The sequence below is a fragment of the Anser anser genome, assembly GCF_964211835.1.
Source record: "Anser anser genome assembly, chromosome: 16".
NCBI lineage: Eukaryota > Metazoa > Chordata > Aves > Anseriformes > Anatidae > Anser > Anser anser.
Window position 1 is genome coordinate 2720157 of NC_139737.1, and position 17687 is coordinate 2737843.

A 17687-nucleotide genomic window follows, 5' to 3' on the forward strand; every position below is an offset into this window, starting at 1 on the left:
CTGTATTGACTACCCAGCCTCTGAGTTAAGTAACTTTTAAATACACTGTCAAAGTTCAAAGCAGAATATGTTCCTTGGTAATGTACTTCTGTGGTTATCAGCTGCTAAATGCAGCATTGAAAAGTGTGCAACTTACTTCTGGCCTTCAGCTTCTACCCCCTGCACTGAAAGATGCTCTCACACACCTTTCACATACCTTTACCTTGAATTAGGTTGAAAAAATCTCCCAACACTGTTACTGATAGCAAATACTTCCAGACTGTAATCCAGTTATCACCCAGCTTTATCTCAAGCTGATCTCCTTCACTTCAGTTGCGAGGAAGTTAACTGAATACCACACAAGTGATCAAAGCCAGGTGTTATTTTTCTTTGAAATAAACAGTTTTGTACTGTTGCTTACAACCACATGATTTTAAGTATTCTTTATCTTAATTAGCCCCTCCACCACTCACACAACACCACTGTTCTATTAATACAGTTATTTCAGGTTCCACAACTGTTTTTGTTGTGCATGCCATTGAATTTAGGGGTGTTTGAATGTGATAACTCCTATCTCAAGTCTCCTATTTTAAGTCACAGGCTTAAGAAAGCCTTCTGAAAGCTTTTGTGTAGTAGAATACTCTCACCAACACACTGCACTAATTAATAATAAAATATTAGACTACTTGATAGAAGTTAAATCTTTAATGTATGACTTTCTGGGTGAAAGTACTTAACCACAGGATAATAAACCAGTTATTTAAAGCCAAAGTAATTCCCAAGACCAAAAGAGAACATTCCCAATGAGATTTCAGGAAGGAAAGACCGAGCTCTCACCTTTCCTCGGCTAAAGATCAAATTCAGGCCCTGCCTGTTTCCACTACCACCTCCTCTTAGGCTTCATGGTAAAAGGCGTCAGGGCTGCTTTTCTCGTCCATTTGCAGTAGCGGAGCTCCCATTTGAAGCAAGAGAGCTCTCACATGGAAACCATGCAAGGGTTAACAACCAGCTTTGAAGTTTGACTAAAGCTGTTATCTCCAAGTACCCTGCAATGCCTGCCAAGACAGTAGGAGGTCCAGATCATCCGATAACTTGTCAGCACTTCCTGCCTGCTGCATCCATTCAGGCTTTTGACATCATTCTCTGAATGTGTTTCAGTACTGGGTGATCTCAGTTACAATACCGAATAGTCTCATAATATGATTCTGCACATAATTTATTGCAAAACCAAGAACTAGCCCCTACTTAAAATCTAGAGAGAGATAAGCAATTAATAGAGCTCCCTGCCATGCAACACCACACTTAACACGACCAGTAATGAATTGCACAGTTGTAAGGCTCCTGTCCACAACATGGGCACAACCGGGCACACTGAATACTCTATTACAGCTAATAAGTCATCGATGTAACTTTAGTTATGGAGCCAGATTTCACTGACTTTGCTTCCCTTAGATCTACCACTGGAAAGGGCCAGAGGGTAACCAAGGGTGGGACTTTTATCAGATGGAGCCACCGGTATTGACAGGGTAGCAACAGGAGGCATGGGTTCATTGAGGGGTCCAAGGCTCCCAGTGGTAATTGCTTCCTTTAATATTCCCTCAGCAGCTCTTCTGCAGTGCAGCCTGTCTGCTAGCCCCAGGCACGAAGCAGCTGTGAGCATGCTGAATTAGAGGACTAGACCCCATACAACAGTCACCCACTTTAACTACATTGAAAGGGGGTTTTTCAGTAGATAAACTTGTACAAGTATGCAAATAGTATTCTTCAAAATCCAAACTGAAACACTGGGGGAGGGAGTGGGAAAAACTAGAACTACTTTAGGATTGATTTTTTTCCTCTAAACTTTTTTTTTTAAATGACCAAGATACCAAGCCCACTTTGGAAAAAAAAGACACTACACACATCAAAATCCTTCTGCTTTTCTTTCTAGGTAGACTTCCCCCCCTTCCCCCCAACAAAAAAAATGCTGAATATCAACCTGAATTTGCAAACTGTTTTGATCAACCTGAAGCTGCATATTTAAGAGGTGATGTTCCAGCCGAAAGCCTTCACTCATCTTTAATGCTGGCTACAGAAGTAGATATGCTTATGCTGATGCTTCTGCACTGAAATTACAGTGAGATGCTTTAAGAAGCTACTTTATTCCAGAGATGGCCCTTAGCTTTTAAAATTCCTAACCAAGTTTTACGCAGCTCCAAAGGCTGAAGATCTATGGATCTAACACTCCAGCTCATATCTATTCTTTCATCTAACTGCACTGTATTCAGGTCTGGTATTTACATAACATTCTTTCTAGACTTGAAGACTTAATTAACCCCATTACCTCTGATCTCAGTCCTATTCCTCATCTGTAACCCATCGTATTTACAATCCCACAACAGGAAAAAACAAAACGAATTTTGTCCTCGTCTTCACAGTTTAACTCAAGTTTAATACTTGCTCCGTGTTGATGCCCTGCCTCACTTTTTCCTCTACAGGCCTGCGTAAATAAAGAAGAGCCAGAGTATGGATAAATCTCGCACTCCAAAGGTGCTGCAGGAAACAATCCCCTGTGGCCTGGATCTACAGCAAAGGAAATGCAGGATGGAGAACTCCATTCCATTTTTTGTTCCTTGTCTTCTTTTCATATGCAATGAATGTACACCGAAGGATGACCACGCAGTCTGTTCTTAACTCTACAAGTGCCCTGATGAACCATTCCTACCATAGCCTGGTGGTACTCGCCAACAGATGGCACCAGCCTGAAGACCTCAGGCAGAAGTTCGCTAGGAGCCTCTCTCAAGAGATACAGTAGAAGTTGGAGCTGCTTCCTTCTGCCACGGATCCATAGAGAAGGAAACACCATAACACCCTGGGACATCTCATGTTTTGTAGTTAGTTTCTTCCCTTCTCCTTTCCCTTGTTCTGGAAAGAGCCTAAATCCCCTAACACAACCTCAAGTCCTCCCTGCCTGTATAGAACTAGGTAAGGGCTATTTTTATTTGAGTTGTTTAGGCTCCTTGCACACCCTCCACTTTTTTTTTTAAGTTATAGATGAGAGCTCTTCCCCTTCTTCCCCTCACCCAGGACTCTTCCCCTTCTCTGCTCTTTATCAGTTATTCACTCCTTAGTAGTAAGAACTCGACCTGATTTCAGTGTTCTATGACTTAAATACTATAAATGCTAAACAGCTAAAAAACTAGTACGAGCACCAAATCTTTACTCAGCACAGAGCTTAGCCCCATTTCCACGTGCCAAGCCATTCTCAGAGCAGCTGTAGCTTACTCTGGGTTTGCCCACCCACATTAAATTAACACTGGTGTAACCGTATGCACAACTGATACCTGCTGCAGGACCCTGGAAAACCCCCTAATTCCTCCTGGATCACATTTTTGTTCCTGCTTTGTTCACCACACAGCCACGCTTCGGGCACAGGCCCAACGGCTTCCTGCTGGAAGGCATTTCTGTGATAGGGTAATTTTGAGGGGAGGGAACAGGGACAAGGAAAGGGGCAATATAACTGTAATTAAGTTGCATTAATGAGTTGCAGCAATTAAAAAAAATGCCAGTTTTGTTAACTAAATCTCCCAGCATGTTAAGCGTCAAGCAGAGAGAGTGCTTGTCCAGCCATTCATGGCATTCTTTGGCTGGTACATTCCACATGCTGTTGTAATTCTTTGTCTTGCCTAGCCTAAGGTTCCTTGGGATTTCTGAACAATGCTTCACAGAAGAGTCAAGCCAGAAGCCACGCTAGGGAAGGGAAGTGTGACGGGAGGATGAAAAGAAATAAAAACATTAAGTGCTAAAGTCAAAGACAAAATGATGCACCTTTATTTGTCCCATTCTGAAAGGATCCAGGAAACAAAATGCTGTTCTATAAAATTAGAAGTGCTAATAGAATACACACAATTTATATGCATCGTGCTTTCCAGATGCCCACCGCAACCTCACGTTTCATGTTCTGATCAGGTGCAGATACAAGCGACATGTTCCTGAAGCTTTCTAAGGGTATTTTTCCTTCTTCTGGCCAGTACAAGCCACAGCTTCTGACTGACAGACAGCAGACAGTTGCTGCTTTGCCACTAGTTTAATCATTTGAGGAAGAGAAAGCTCTGCCTGACAAAACATACTACCTCCACTTGCAGTGCTGTGCCACTGCCAAGTTAAAAAAAGCAGAACACAAGTTACTACGCCATTTAGACAAGTGGCATAGCAGCGTGGGTACACAGTTGCTTCGCACTTCCTCCACCTCCCCTTTGACTCAACCCATTCCTGTATCACGCTTCCCTACTTGCCCCACATGATGTTCCCTGAAGGGGTAGAAAAAAAGCACTCATCAAGATTTTTCCATTAAAACATAAAGAAATGGAAGATGAATTTTAGAGGCCCCAGATAAATGATTAGAAAATACTGAATTTACACTTCCTAGTTTAATAAGAATCTTTTCCTCAGAGATTACTGTCCATCAGACGCCAGCATTCTTCACTGGCCCTGTTTGAGAACAACCAAAACTCAGCACAAATGGTGGAGAACACAATGTTTCAGCTCTGAAGAACTGAAGTGTTTCACTAGTCATTTAGTGAAGGAATTATTATACAGGAGTTATTCTAGATGGTAGTGCAAAGTCGGGAAGGAATTCCTCAAGTTATTTTGTCATCTGTATGTTTAATACTCTCATCTGACCGAGACTTAACGCCACAGTCACTACAAAAACTGAAAACACTTGCTAAATACTTTAACAAGACTAAGCACAGACCTATGCACTTAATGGCATGCCTCTTGACTTTAAAATAGTGCAGTAAAGGTTAATTATATACAAGTGTGATGACTGAATAGCTTCACAACAACTACCCTTTCCATTCTATGATGTACACAGGTAATTAAGTACCTTTTACTAGAAGTAAAACAAAGGTTCAGGTAAGCTTGCAATATTTAGTACTGGCAACTGCTATAAAAAAAGTCACTCTGAAGAGACAAAGCAAGACAAGACACCACAGGTCATATTCCACGCTTAATTACCTCCTCTGGGTTTTGTTAGCAAAGACATTCATCCTTCATACTCACAGCCCTTCCTGCTGGTCTGCTTGCTAGACCTACTACTCTCGGAACTGCAAGACTATGCAACAATTGCATTGTTAGGGCAGAAACTCCCTGTTTGCATCTGCAGCATGCTGTGAGATTAAGGAGCAACTCAAAGTTTTGTTCAAGTGGGTTCTCTTACCAGAGGTTAGGAGTGCCCTCTGTTGGTGACAGGCATCGCTTGGGACTACGGCTAGTCAAACCAACTTGTCCCTTCAGGAACAGGTACATTTCCTCATAGGGCATGTCCCCACACCTGGAAGGGGTGGTAACGCTACAATTTTCAAATTCAAATTAAAAAAAGGCCCAGAAATAGCTGGCCGGTTTAGCATCCTCTCATCCTGTTGATGCTCAGGCTAGATTCCAGCCACACTGAGCTGAAGTTTAAGAGGAAATAACACTAATCCAGCACTGAGCTGTTTTCCCTTCACAGATTAGCACACCCACTTAAAACGTATGCAGCTTTTGCTGCTATTTTTAGTGGCAAAATAAAGCCAATAATAGCTTGAACCCAGATGCAATGCTTAATTTAGCACAGTGGTACAGCTCTGCTCAATACAAAAGCTGCTGGCTGGCAAGAGACCCACCAGCTCCTCAGAGTTCAAGAGTTTGAACTGCTCAGCTGGTAGTTTCTCATCTTTGCCAAATGCTGCACTAATATTTACCTGACACCTTAAAATGAAGGAGATGAGCCTTTGACCCTGCTCAGTACCCAGGGTTGGACCTAAACAAGTGACTCCAGAGCCGGTGCTCCGGCCTCCACAGATATGTTTAACAAACAGGTATCAAATCTCAGCCATGCAGAATTATTCCCACTTACACAGCTTCACATGCTTGGTCCTTATCCTCCCTCATCCTCCTCCCTTCTTGTGCAGTTCGGAGTCTGGAGGTCCCACGCAATATCTTCTGTGAATTCCCAAGGAAACTGGTGGATGGTAAGAAGTTGTTTCTCCCACTCATGCTTCTGTAACTTGAATTTCCATCCTTCAGTGTTATCTACAACTAGATTCCACTCTGACATTGTAGGACCCCCACCAGCAGGGCATGTACTAGAATCAGATACTCAGACCTCCATAAGATAAGCCTTTTATTCAGTGAAAGAACAGCTAATTTTAAAACATCTTTCCCCTGCAGTTAGCAAGGTATAGTACTGGCAAACCTTTCTTTTTTTGCTACATGATAGAATATTACATTTAAAATAAAAATCATCGCTTTAGCCAGTGCCAGGAGGCACATTTAATAAGTTTTAGGCCAGGCTGCCCTGCAAATAAGACAGTATCAAACTACTTCTTTTCTTCCTCTCTCTTATGAGTGGATTGTATAGATTAATGTTTCCTCTTTAGCACATCATAGCTCAGGACATGAAAGTCCTCACACTCTCCCGGATGACTGCTCTGCAGATAGGGCACAGTCTCAAGTTGAGGGCACATTCTCCACAAGCTACCAGGTGGCCGCATGGAACAAACACAACAGACACATCTCTGTCCATGCACACTTTGCATATCCTTTCCTCTTGCAAGCGGCGGAGCTGTTCTTCTGTGCTCAGTGGAGGTTCTTCTTTACCAGAAAAAGAGAAAAGCCAAAGTGTTAGTATTATGACAGCTCCGGAATGCCAGTTCTGTCACCTTGGGAAGTCACAAAGCAATTTGCTCATCATTTTGTTCAGTGACTGACTGTGAAAGTGTCAGAAGTACCTTTCTCAGGCAAATTTCACTTCAGCTGAAAAGCTACAGCTGTTGTAGACTCAATCTTACCTACTTAAGACAGCATATCTATTCATGCTGGACTGAGTAGGGACAGATGTCAGTATCTTTATGCTGCAATACGTAACATCCCTGATTAAAAAACTATTTTAAAATAATAGCCTGCTTCACAAAGGGACCCTAATTCCTCAACATGGTCTCTATGTCCTGCCACCATTCAAGCTGCTACACATTCCTTCTCAGGATTAAAACCAACAAATACAACAACCACTGATGCCATTACTATAAAAACTCATCCTGATTGTATCTAGGCACAGTTTCCTCACCCACCACTGTCACCCCAGGGCACCTGATTCCTTTTGTTGCACAGACTGCATTTCTCCTCTTGAACGTGAGGTTTCAGCGTCTCTCTCAACAGCATCTGTATAACCAGGAGAGAAGATGACATTAAATGCTACCCCTTTCTGCCCTCTTCAGAGGGCACTGTTGAAAGAGATGTAACATCCTTGATGTCAGTACCATTCAGTCAAGCAGTTCTCTACAGAACTGTTAACCTCATGCATTCATCCTGGTCAAGCCAATGCTCTCTGGTGCTTACGCCACTGTATTTTTGTAAGGAGGTTAACACATGCCCACATCTCCTCAGAGGTGGTTTATCTATCAGACAGCAGGAGTCAGCATCTGCTCACTCACTACTATGTAATCACTCACCTTTGAGTCATTTTATTTTTTGCCTTAGCTAAAGGGGTGGCAGACTGATAGAGACAGGAGCTTTGGAAAGCAGGCTTGTACCAGAAAAATCTGTGGGAAACTACATCTTCAAATAAACTTATCACAGAGACTCCATAAAACAGGTGACACAAGACAGACAGATGAGAAAAATACGTATTATCCAAACAGAAGTATGGGTATTTTTGATGAAGTCCTTGATTCCATTTTAAATAGACTGAGTACACATTCGTCCTAAAAGCCTTGCTTCACACAACTGCCTCTGTCCACCCATCTGCATCAACTGATATGAATTTGTGCAGAAACCCTACAACGTACATCTGCCACTGCAGTTACGGGTAGACAGCTTCAATACTTTCTGCTACGCCACAGCCTACTGGAGAGATGCAGTTACTGATACTACAGGAATCACAGCCCCTTATTCTTCAGCCTCTTCAGGCTTAGGTGCATGACTGCTCTTAATTCCAGCCTAGGAAGAGAGTAGGCAGACCCTCAGGACAGTCCCAACAGTGCTCAAGATCAAGTGAACAGGAGGTTAAACTTCCACCAAGAGCGTGGGTGGGCAAGTCAGGCATACCTCTGCTTTCCTTTGCATTGCTCTCTTCCCATTCTAGCTGGAGCAGATCAGAAATCAGTTCAGACTCAGACAGGTAGTAAGTCCCAGTCAGCATGTATTTGTTCTCTACCAGGCTAACCACCCAGAGGGGGTCAAAGCCCATCTCCAGGACATTATGTGCTACGGAAAACTGATCCGGAGAAGGAAGAGACAGCAATTTCCAGTTCCTTAGAAGATCTGTAAAGCAGTGAACAGATACTTTACCAAAAAAAGAGGGGGGGAATAACTGAGCAAAGAGCATGCCACTCTCTGAAGTCATTATACATAAAGTGGCATTAATTTCACAACATTCCTCAAGTTATCTATATAGACAGACCAACATCAAGATTTACAGCTTTTACTTCCAACCATAACTCACAAGAAAATCATTGAAAGCAATTCCATGAGAGCCAGGAGACTAACTTCAGATGTTTTATTGAACAGTGTCAGTGAATAAAGCCTCCATGTCTGGCCCTAGTCCAGAATCTTGTTTTCATATCCCAGAACAGAAGCCTCAGAACTGCTTTCATGAAGATCAAGAAGAACTTCCAAGTGAAGCCTCTCTTCCCTCATAATCTAGCTCAACCATTCATCAGTTAATACTGAAGTGGGAAATTCAGCTGGCAGCCTGTTCAAAGGCATAAATCTTTCCTAAGCTCACCTAGTGGACAGGCTCTTCAAGCGAATGAGGAAATCAGTTTTCCACAGCTACACGAGCCAAATTTCACCTACTTAAATCTTCAGCAGCAAATAACAGATGGTGGTAGATCCCCAGAACCAAGCTGGGACCTTCCAGCTGTTCTCTGGTCTACTGAGCACACTTCAAATGCTGCAGTCTGAACAACTCCAGACAGAAACAACAGAACCATCAGAGCACAGACAAGTCAAGGTAAGGTTAGGCAAGCAGCCAAAAGTCACACGATCATCCAGACTAGCTAAATATTTCATCTTAAGCAGGATAAAAGGTCTCAAGAGCAAGTACATATGCTTCTTGTGCTAGAGACCATTTCCTAAGAATAAAGGGAAACTGCTTCTAGAACATCAAAACACATCTCAAAGTCACCAAGTCTACAGAGTGCACGGAAACTGGGGTGAGGTGGAAAAAAAGAGCAACACTTTTGACAGAAGACAAAACACCATGTAATTACAGCACCAACCTTGGGAAGCAGAGGAATCTTGTTCAGTCTGATCCCTGGAATATCCCTGAAAGTGTCACAAGATGGTCACAGAAGAGAAGCACACGTACCAGACTTCACCTAACAAACTCTCATTCACTACACACAAAATATTCGTGACTCACTGGAGGTCGAGTGCTGGCAAAGGACTCCTGAACACTGTTAACAAATTCTCTCCCCCTTGACCGCAACAAAAATTCACACCTATAAGCAGAAAGTTTTGAATACATTAGTACAGGACATCTGAAGAGCTGGCTATATGACAAGACATGCAGAGAGGCTCCAAACACACAAGCCACATTTTAGGGTGGGCAGAAGGGGAGAAACAGGAGTCAGCAATTAAGACGACATGATTAGGTTGGCAGGCCAACCTTTGGTTCTCCCACACATGAGGAGCATAGCACAGACTTAAGTGGCAGACCTCGAAACAAGTTTTCCATCTTGGCCCACTACTAAAGCCTGAAGATGGTCCCTTACCACAGAACTTTGGCCTTAAGGATTCGGAGCCTCCTCAATGTTTCAGAGATTTCCAGATGGTTACAGACTATAGCAACAGTTTATACAGTTAAACACGACAGAGCTTACTCAACTAGCTTCTCACCTGGCTCTAGCTAGGTAGAAAAACCTAGAAACTAAGCTAATAACAGGGCCTGGGAGCAGCACCCATTACTCATACACCTGTGACTGGCTGCCTTGTCCCTCAGCTGGTGGTACTTCTGTCTTATGGAAGACAAAACACACACTACAACACACAATGTGTCTTTTGGCCTTGCTACAAGGAAGATTTGCCAGCCAAGACCAAATTACCTTGGATGCCATTTGGCATGTTCCCTCCACGGGTCATCTCCGAAGGCCCAGTTCCTCATACTTCCATTACAGTAAAAACACCTCACCACATCCCCTTGTCCTGAAAGAGACACCAAACAGTGTATGAGATCTCACGCCACCTGATGCTCCCCTAGCCCTGGATGAGAAGCTGGGGAGAGATTCAGCACAAAATCCCAGGCTCCAGGACAGACCAGGTGAGCACGTGACAGTTTACCAGCACTGTACAAGTTGTTTAGAGGCAGGAAATCCAAAGACAGTCAGAAATCCCAGAGCTGCAGCTGGTTGAGACGATTCCAGAGCTGGGTCACAAGCTAACAGCCTGCATGTGATCACCTAGTGCACATGCACACACAGCTGCCCAGTCCCCTCTTGCCTACATTTAGAGCACAGCTATAACCAGTTATACCTATAAACACACTATTTCTAACCGTGATCTGCCATAACCAGCAGACAACATACACAGCTGCTATCCCATAGGCGTAAAGTTTTATGGCAATATGGTCCCGAGCTCCCCACCTTGCTACTGCGGGTCTCTTCATAATCTGAGAAGAGAAACCAAAGCCAAGTGCAGTTGAGAACTGCCTACAAATGCACTGCCCTAAGGATGAAAGTTTCAGCAAGTTTGGGTCAGAGACGTGATCTTCCAAACATAAGGGCACCATTTGGCTTATTTTGAGCATTTGGTTCCACAGCTCTCCAGCTCAAGTGGCAGCAGAGGACTGCTATCAGACTGCTTACTGACAGTCCCCAGGTGAGCCTTTGTGGGGGGCTCTTAAACAGCAGACCTGCAAGCGATAAATCAAGTCCAGCACAAGACAGGTTTTAGCTGCAGGCAGTGCTTTACAGTTTATCCTGTGCTCCTGGCCAAGCTGGTCTCTTCTGTTCCTTAAAACTTAATAAAGACAGAAGCAACGGCAGGTAAGCTGAAGTAGGCAATGCTCTTTTGCTACAGGCATGCATGCTGCTTAGCCCTCACTGCTTCGCCTTGAGCAGGCAGGTGCAGATTTTCAGTATTTAACTGCATTTACAGCAAGATTGAGGTTACAAAGCTTCAGTGAAAATCTTGCAGAAGTAGAAATACATTAGCAAACAAACTTGTTTAACTCAAGCTAGACAGAACAGGTCAGTTATTTAGACAGACCTTCCTATGTGTACACCGCAGGTGCAGATTTGAGGTACAGCAATCACAACATTTAGAGATGAAAGGAAAGGGCAGCCTTGCTAAGAAATAAAACTCAAATGGAGAGAGGCAATTCAGTTTCACTGCAATGATGAGAGCATGAGACATTCATGATAACCAGGATTTTTTCATCGAAGAGGGAACTTTAGTCTGTAGATGCAGACTGCCACTTCCCTCCACATCTCTGTTACTGATGTGCAGATACGAAACCCATAGATGCCTTCATCACATGGAAGAAGGAACATTTCTAACACAAATATCACTATATTAGATTGCAAAAAGAAAAGGATTCCCACCCACAGTATTTAATTACAGTCATTCATGAATATACTAGAAGGATTTCCTCCAACTGCCCATTCCAGGAGGCAGTACTTAGACTTGATACCTATTCAGCAAAGCCTGCAAGGAGGAGCAACTGAGGATATGTATATATTCACATGGTAACAAGAAACACTGTATATTTTGCTCAAAAAAGCATCTTTTCTAGTTTGGTAATACTAGTCCAGTGTCCTTATGGACATGACCCACAAATGGGTTATCTACCTACAAGTTTCCTTGAGTTGCATTTTTGAGAAGAGAAGGCTGCAGTGCAAGGCTGGGCTTACATGAAACATGGCAGACCAAGAAGTGCCTCAAAACCTTCTAAAAGTGCAAGCAATAAATAGGTTCAACACACACTAATTCCAGTAAAACATATGCTTCAAACATGTCATTCTTCTATTCCTGCCAGTAAGGGGAAAGACAGCCTTACTAGTGGATTCATCAGTACCCAAAACCAGAGTCCAGCATACGAGGGTATTCTGCCCAAGCAGTACATAAAACAGCACGTGCAGAAGGAAGGATGTGGTTTCTAACTATACCAAGTGTACTTGCAAGTATCTGGGCAAGCAATAACATTAAAACAGTGACATCTTCAAAAGCTAACTTGAATAAGAGTTTTTAAAAACGCAGCAGATTCCAAAGTAGTGCTTTGGCTAAAAAAAAAGTGCTAATTCATCAAGTTTCCTTTGGTGTCTAGGAGCTACAAGCTGGTATAAAGATATCAGCTGACATACACATTCATACCACCAGAACAGAGCCAGAAAATTTTCACCACCAAAACGCTGGTGAATACTTCAGCATAAAGCTATGAGCAACATCTAAGGAAGCAACACCAGCAGCCAGGCAGGCATTTTAAAGTGCTGCAGGATCCCAAATCAGCAACACCTTCATGAAGATACTGTGTGACAGCAAGATGGAAATGCAACTGATTCTGCTTTACAGGGGACCACGCTTACTCTGCTAAAGCCCTCAGAGAAGCACACTTTCCTCCATATGTTAGGTTGACGTGCAGTGTGGACAGAACATTCACACTGTGCTGTTACCAAGCAATCTCAAGTACTCAGCTACAGCCCCTGCAGAGCTTTATGTTGTTTGCTCCTCTGAACAGTTCAGGTAGGCAAAACTTGCATGAAACATGGTCAACCCCTCTCTCTAGCCAAGATTTCTAGTTTTGCATTTCCTCCAGCATTTGGTACAGTAAATTAAAATTTAGCTATGGGTTCCCAGGAAGAAATATACACAGCCATGCTTTTACAACACTACACAGACAGAAAGAGACTTTCTTGGGTGTTCCTACCTGTGTAAAAAAATCCTGCTCTAGCCAGTTGCTCAGGATGCATCTCACTACGTTGCGGCCAGTTCCGAAATGTTGACAGTCTCATCTCCTCTGTTACCATTTCTGGGTATGCTGCTTGATTGGGCAGGGCTGTCTCCTCGGCGTCTATCCACTGCAGGAGGCTGAGGATCTGCCCATCCACACAGTCAAATATTCCCTGGAGAGGAAGCAGTTGCTGGTTCCGAACAGCCTCACGGTAAATGAATTTACAGAAAGGGAAGAACTTCAGGTGCTCCACCATCGGGCAATCGCCAGGTTTCCAATCCTTCAGGATACCACCACAACAGAAGCACTGTACGTGGTCTCCTGGACCCACAAAGAAAAACCCAGCCTTGGCCAAATCCCAGGCAGACACCGGTGAGCTGTCTGGCCACTGGGAAAAAGTCCTCAGTCTTCTTGCTTCGTCCCTCATGCTGGAATTGAAGAGCTGGAAGTGAGCAGTCCCGAGACAAACCTCCTCTGCCGGTACCGTGTCCGCCATGCCCTTGTTCTGAAAGAGAATGAGATAATCCAGAGCAGTCAGCTAGATTCCCGGGGTCAGGCAGCACTCGCCCTGCGTTATTTGTCCTACATCCCCACCGCTCAACCCCACGCATATTCTGGAAAACTCGTGCTCTTGACAAAGCTGAGCTTGTTTCAGAACTGCAGCCTAATCGCAGATCCGGTGCTTGTGTACTTTGCTGCTAGAGTTTTGCTGAGTCCTTGCTGGTGTGCCTGAAGGGAAGAGACCTGCACTTTCTGATCCCCTCTGCCAGTTTATCGGAGAGACGCTTGCAGGAACAGAGAGTGGAGGGGGAGGGCAAAACCTATGCTACCTCTTGCTGAGCCAATCCAGCTTTCAGCCTCAGATCTGTGAGATAAATCCCCAGTCATTTTGCTCAGCCTTCAAGCTATCATTCAAAAGACTGCGTTTTTGCCCCTAAAAAAAGACAACAGAGCAGAAAACAGCCACACCCAAGCAAACATTGAGACCACATCCAGTTCACAGTACCAGACTATTCATGACCTTATTATGCCAATTAAACATAACAGAGGAATATCCCTCTTACAGAGTACTCTCCAGGAAGAAGTCCAAAATAATTAAGTTCAATTGCTAGGGAAAGGTGTCCTTAAATCTAGGAAGGACAAGACACTTTCTGCCTGTGCTAGTTCTACTCAAGGGGAAGTTAAACTTAGTGAACGTCCTGTTATCCAAGCCCCCATCCTACCTAAGGTAAAAGCCCTTCCCTGCAAAAGCTAGATTGCAACTCAGCTACTGCTTCTAGTACTTTCTATACTGATTGTAAATACACTTTCAAGGGTCATACAGTCACACAATCGAGAATCGGGATCAATTGAACTGATTGACACCTAGAAGATGACCAACAGAACAGAGCACAGAATAAGCTTCACAGCAGAAGAAAAAGAGAGTTACTCCACCCAAAAACTTAACAGCTGAATCAGATTGTTGAATCATTTTTTTTTTTTAAAAGAAAGATGTGACACAGGAGAGAAAAAGATGTATATTTAGTTTTGGCTTACAGGGGAAAAAATGCTATGGTTTGCCTACTTTAAGTCTTCTATAAAGCATATAAATAGCTAATAACTCTCCACACCAACTCAATATATTAAGTAGCTATAGCACAAATAAGAGACAATACTTTCTCATTATCCTCTGCTTACACCTACTTAGCAACATGCTTTTGAAGCCACATTACAGTTAAAATCAACAATTCTCTACAACTAGGGAAATAAAAACACAAAAAACATACACCTTGCTTACCTGAAGTAAATTACAAACCACTTCCAATAACTAAACCTCTCCCAACCCAAGTTTCAGGCAACACTCTCCTCTTCTCTGCACCACAGAGACCTTTCCCCCAAGAAAGCAGAAGCCCTTGCACAAAGCAAGTGATGCCACCTGGCACAGCAGCCATTTCTAAAGCATCTTTTTCCCCGATTGGTTGGGTTTGTATTGAAATTCTCTATCAGCCTAATGGCCCAAATTTCCTCAATGCAAGTCACCTGGCAAAGATGTGAAGTTGATTCTGAGGTTCTTCCAGAAAATAACTGCTTGAGCCTAAGAAACGAGTAAGTCTTGTGACCTGGTTAAAACCTAGCATAAAAAACCTAGCATAGCAGTGGTTGTAGCATCTTAACTTCACGTAATGCTTGCAGTCCTGTTTTGCTGTAGTGGCTTTGCCACTAGATCTGGAGGCTGAGCAGTCAGGGCGTGAGGTTCCTTCTCCTTGGTGCAGGGCTTCACAAGAACACCCAGCCCTTCTGCTCTGTCATCTCCCAGGGAAATCATTTTTTTTGTCCTTTTTACATGACTTTTTTTTTCAGTTAGCAGCTACAACTTAGACAATCTTTGTGCTTATGAAGAAACAGAATGTGTTTTAGCACTCCTGGAGATGTACAGATAATCACGGAAATGTACACACACACAGTAATAACAGCAGTGGGTATGGCACTGTGGTGTTAAAAGGTTCTGCACTGCGATGGCTCTATCATACATTTCAAGTACAGCTGCACTCAGCGTGCTCCTGATTTCGCAGGTATTAAAGCAGCCTTCCAATAGGCAATTAAGTGAAGTAGTTGCTTAGAGACTTGGAAGAGTCAGGCTGTCAAAGACTGTGCCCCGGTTTCCCTGTCCCTCAAATAAGGACTACTGCATCTCCTACCTCAGAAACATGGTGTAAGAATTAATTAGCCTGATTCTGATGTCCCCTGAAAATCTTTGGACCCTGACAATGTAATGGAGTCTAACTAGACACAAATTACTCACATAGCAAATGTCTAGCCACCTTAATACAGTTTTCCAAAGCCACATTGAAACAGGAATTTTATTATCAGCTGAATCAGGTGCAAACATCACTCCTGCATTGCTATCCTCTGGGGGAGCTGCTTTCAAACCACAGCAGCTGACGCTGATCTGTGCCATGCCAGAAAAGCGTGGGAGCCTTGGGAACATGGATCGCTGCTGGAAGTAAAAGGGTTCTCAGTAGGACTACTGATTTTCCTCAATTGCTGATGTTTTGTGCAATTATGATTTCTTCTTTAATTTTGATTTCATATAACAGAGACAAACATAATCATATTTTAAAATGAGACTGCCAGAAATAAGTTACGACATACATCAAATACACCGCGATGTCACACAAGGGCATGACAGCAGCTCCTCACAAAACGCTTGCAGTAATGCTGTGACTGTAATAGCATTACTCTATCTTCTTCACCTTGCACTCACACACGTTTTGCACCTTACAATTTCCAAGAAAATGCACTATAAAATGAAAGATAATAGCAACAAGAACTTACTCAAGAGTGCTTGAATAGATTATGTTGCCCTTACTTCGGGGATAAACACTAATTCTTTTGCTACCATCACATCTTTACAACTTGAAATCTTTCTATTCCTTTGCTTTCCTGTGGTCATAATTCAGAAGGAAGGGTTTTAAGGTCAGTTTTGAAAGGTGCAGTTACTTGAAAATGTGTTTGTCTCTACTAACTTCCTGCCTGAGAAGATGCATGCATCTTATTCTAAACTATGTATTTGAGAAAACAAATTGCTTCTGTTAACATAAGAACACAGGTGTTTTATGCTCATAAAAATGATAAATTGGGAATTTTCTTCTAAGAATCTTCTAAGAAGATCCATGTCCTTTTCTTACAGGCAAGCCTATACAAATATTTTAATTAAACATTCTGTTGTTGAAACTTTTTTTTAATTAAATACACGTTTATGAAAATCCCTCGAGCAGTAGGGGGCAGTGCTTATATATGAAATTTACAGAATCTTTTAACGTGAAGGTGGTTCATTTAATTTGTCCACAATGAATTTATATGTAATTGCACATTATCTTCTGCTCCACATATCCTGTTCTTGAAGAATGTATCCTAAAAATGCAAGATACGGAGTTAAAAAATGTCCCTCTTACAGAGGCTGTTTGGGGACTATTAATGGCTTACGGCAAATTACCTGGTGATAGATAAGAATGATCAGTTCTCATCTTATGACACATTTTACAAGCAATGAGCTGGTTTTGTACTGCTTGTAACTGCCTTGCTCCTAAAATGTGATCTCAGGAGGTACTGGGAACGTGGCATGCTCCTGGATCTGCTGACTTCGCAGTCGCACCCACCCTCAGCAGCAGTTTGCAAGTCAGGGATGCTTTCATGGAATGCTTAAAAAGTCTGACCACAGCACAGGGCAGCACTGTCGTGTTGTTGTCGAGGTGTACTGAACTGCCAGGTCTGTTCAATTCCACTTCTCCTAGGGGGAGCCCCTGGGGTGGCTGGGGCTATGGTTCCACGTTTAGCCTACATCAAGGGCAACTATCTCAAAATACATCACAGATATCCTCTGCCTCTATTTTAAAGATGGTGATACCGAACACAGGGGAGCTGAGTAACTTGTCAGATTTATGAGGTGCCTTGGGCAGTGTCAGGAACAAGTTCTTCTTTTTTTCTATATTGGCCTTTCCCTATCCTCCAAGCCTGTTAAAGGGGGAGAAGCTGTATATGAGTTCAGAGGAGCTGAAAGACAGCTTCTAAGTTAATTTACAAAATTTGACTGATTCTAGCAGTGATTATCTTTTTTTTTTTTTTTTGTAGTTGTTAATATAGTGTTCTTTTAACATCATGCAAGCTTCAAGACAGGTTTAAGGTTAGTTTTCTTTGGGGGACACTCACATAACAGATCCTGGAGGGAACATTTCACCAACAAAGGAAAGCTCATAAGGACTACTGACTGTAGCAGAAGAAGATGAAGTGACAGGAAGTATGATGCCGAGAGAAAAAT

At 42.9% G+C, this 17687-nt stretch overlaps 2 protein-coding genes across 7 annotated transcripts in view; one reads left to right on the forward strand and one right to left on the reverse strand.

Moving 5' to 3' along the window:
• NKAIN4 (sodium/potassium transporting ATPase interacting 4) overlaps positions 1-3778 on the forward strand; it is a 49295-nt gene extending 45517 nt beyond the window's left edge. For 2 of the 3 annotated variants that reach the window (XM_083801580.1, XM_083801579.1), the window contains one exon: positions 2457-3778. In XM_083801580.1, coding sequence (XP_083657706.1) covers positions 2457-2470 — 14 coding nt within the window. In that variant the 3' untranslated portion in view covers positions 2471-3778. Of the gene's footprint in view, positions 1-1909; positions 2006-2456 lie in introns of all 3 variants that reach the window. The other variant, XR_014573043.1, reaches the window with a different exon arrangement.
• Positions 3779-6107: 2329 nt separating this feature from the next.
• On the reverse strand, positions 6108-14823 carry BIRC7 (baculoviral IAP repeat containing 7). Of its 4 annotated transcripts, none has more exons than XM_083801576.1 (8): positions 14667-14823; positions 12866-13394; positions 10047-10146; positions 9365-9443; positions 9222-9267; positions 8047-8262; positions 7090-7161; positions 6108-6591 (listed from the first exon to the last, which is right to left on the reverse strand). In XM_083801576.1, exons 2-8 carry the CDS (start codon positions 13383-13385, stop codon positions 6392-6394), a joined length of 1233 nt encoding a protein of 410 aa, XP_083657702.1. In that variant the 5' UTR covers positions 13386-13394; positions 14667-14823; the 3' UTR covers positions 6108-6391. The 4 variants fall into 4 exon arrangements, with proteins under 4 accessions (XP_083657702.1, XP_083657701.1, XP_083657704.1 ...); XM_083801575.1 differs by having other exon boundaries at positions 6108-6594; positions 14667-14822; XM_083801578.1 differs by lacking the exon at positions 8047-8262.
• Between the last annotated feature and the right edge of the window lie 2864 nt (positions 14824-17687).

What these genes read in the sequence shown, in the direction of transcription:
- BIRC7 (XM_083801575.1), bottom strand. Translation starts at nt 13,385, where the DNA reads ATGGCGGACACGGTACCGGCAGAGGAGGTTTGTCTCGGGACTGCTCAC. An exon ending in CATGCCAAATGGCATCCAAG is followed by an intron (nt 9,444 to 10,046) that starts GTAATTTGGTCT and finishes TTCTGCTTATAG; the next exon opens with GTGTGAATTTTTGTTGCGGT. An exon ending in TGTGCAACAAAAGGAATCAG is followed by an intron (nt 6,595 to 7,089) that starts GTGCCCTGGGGT and finishes TTTCTGGTAAAG; the next exon opens with AAGAACCTCCACTGAGCACA.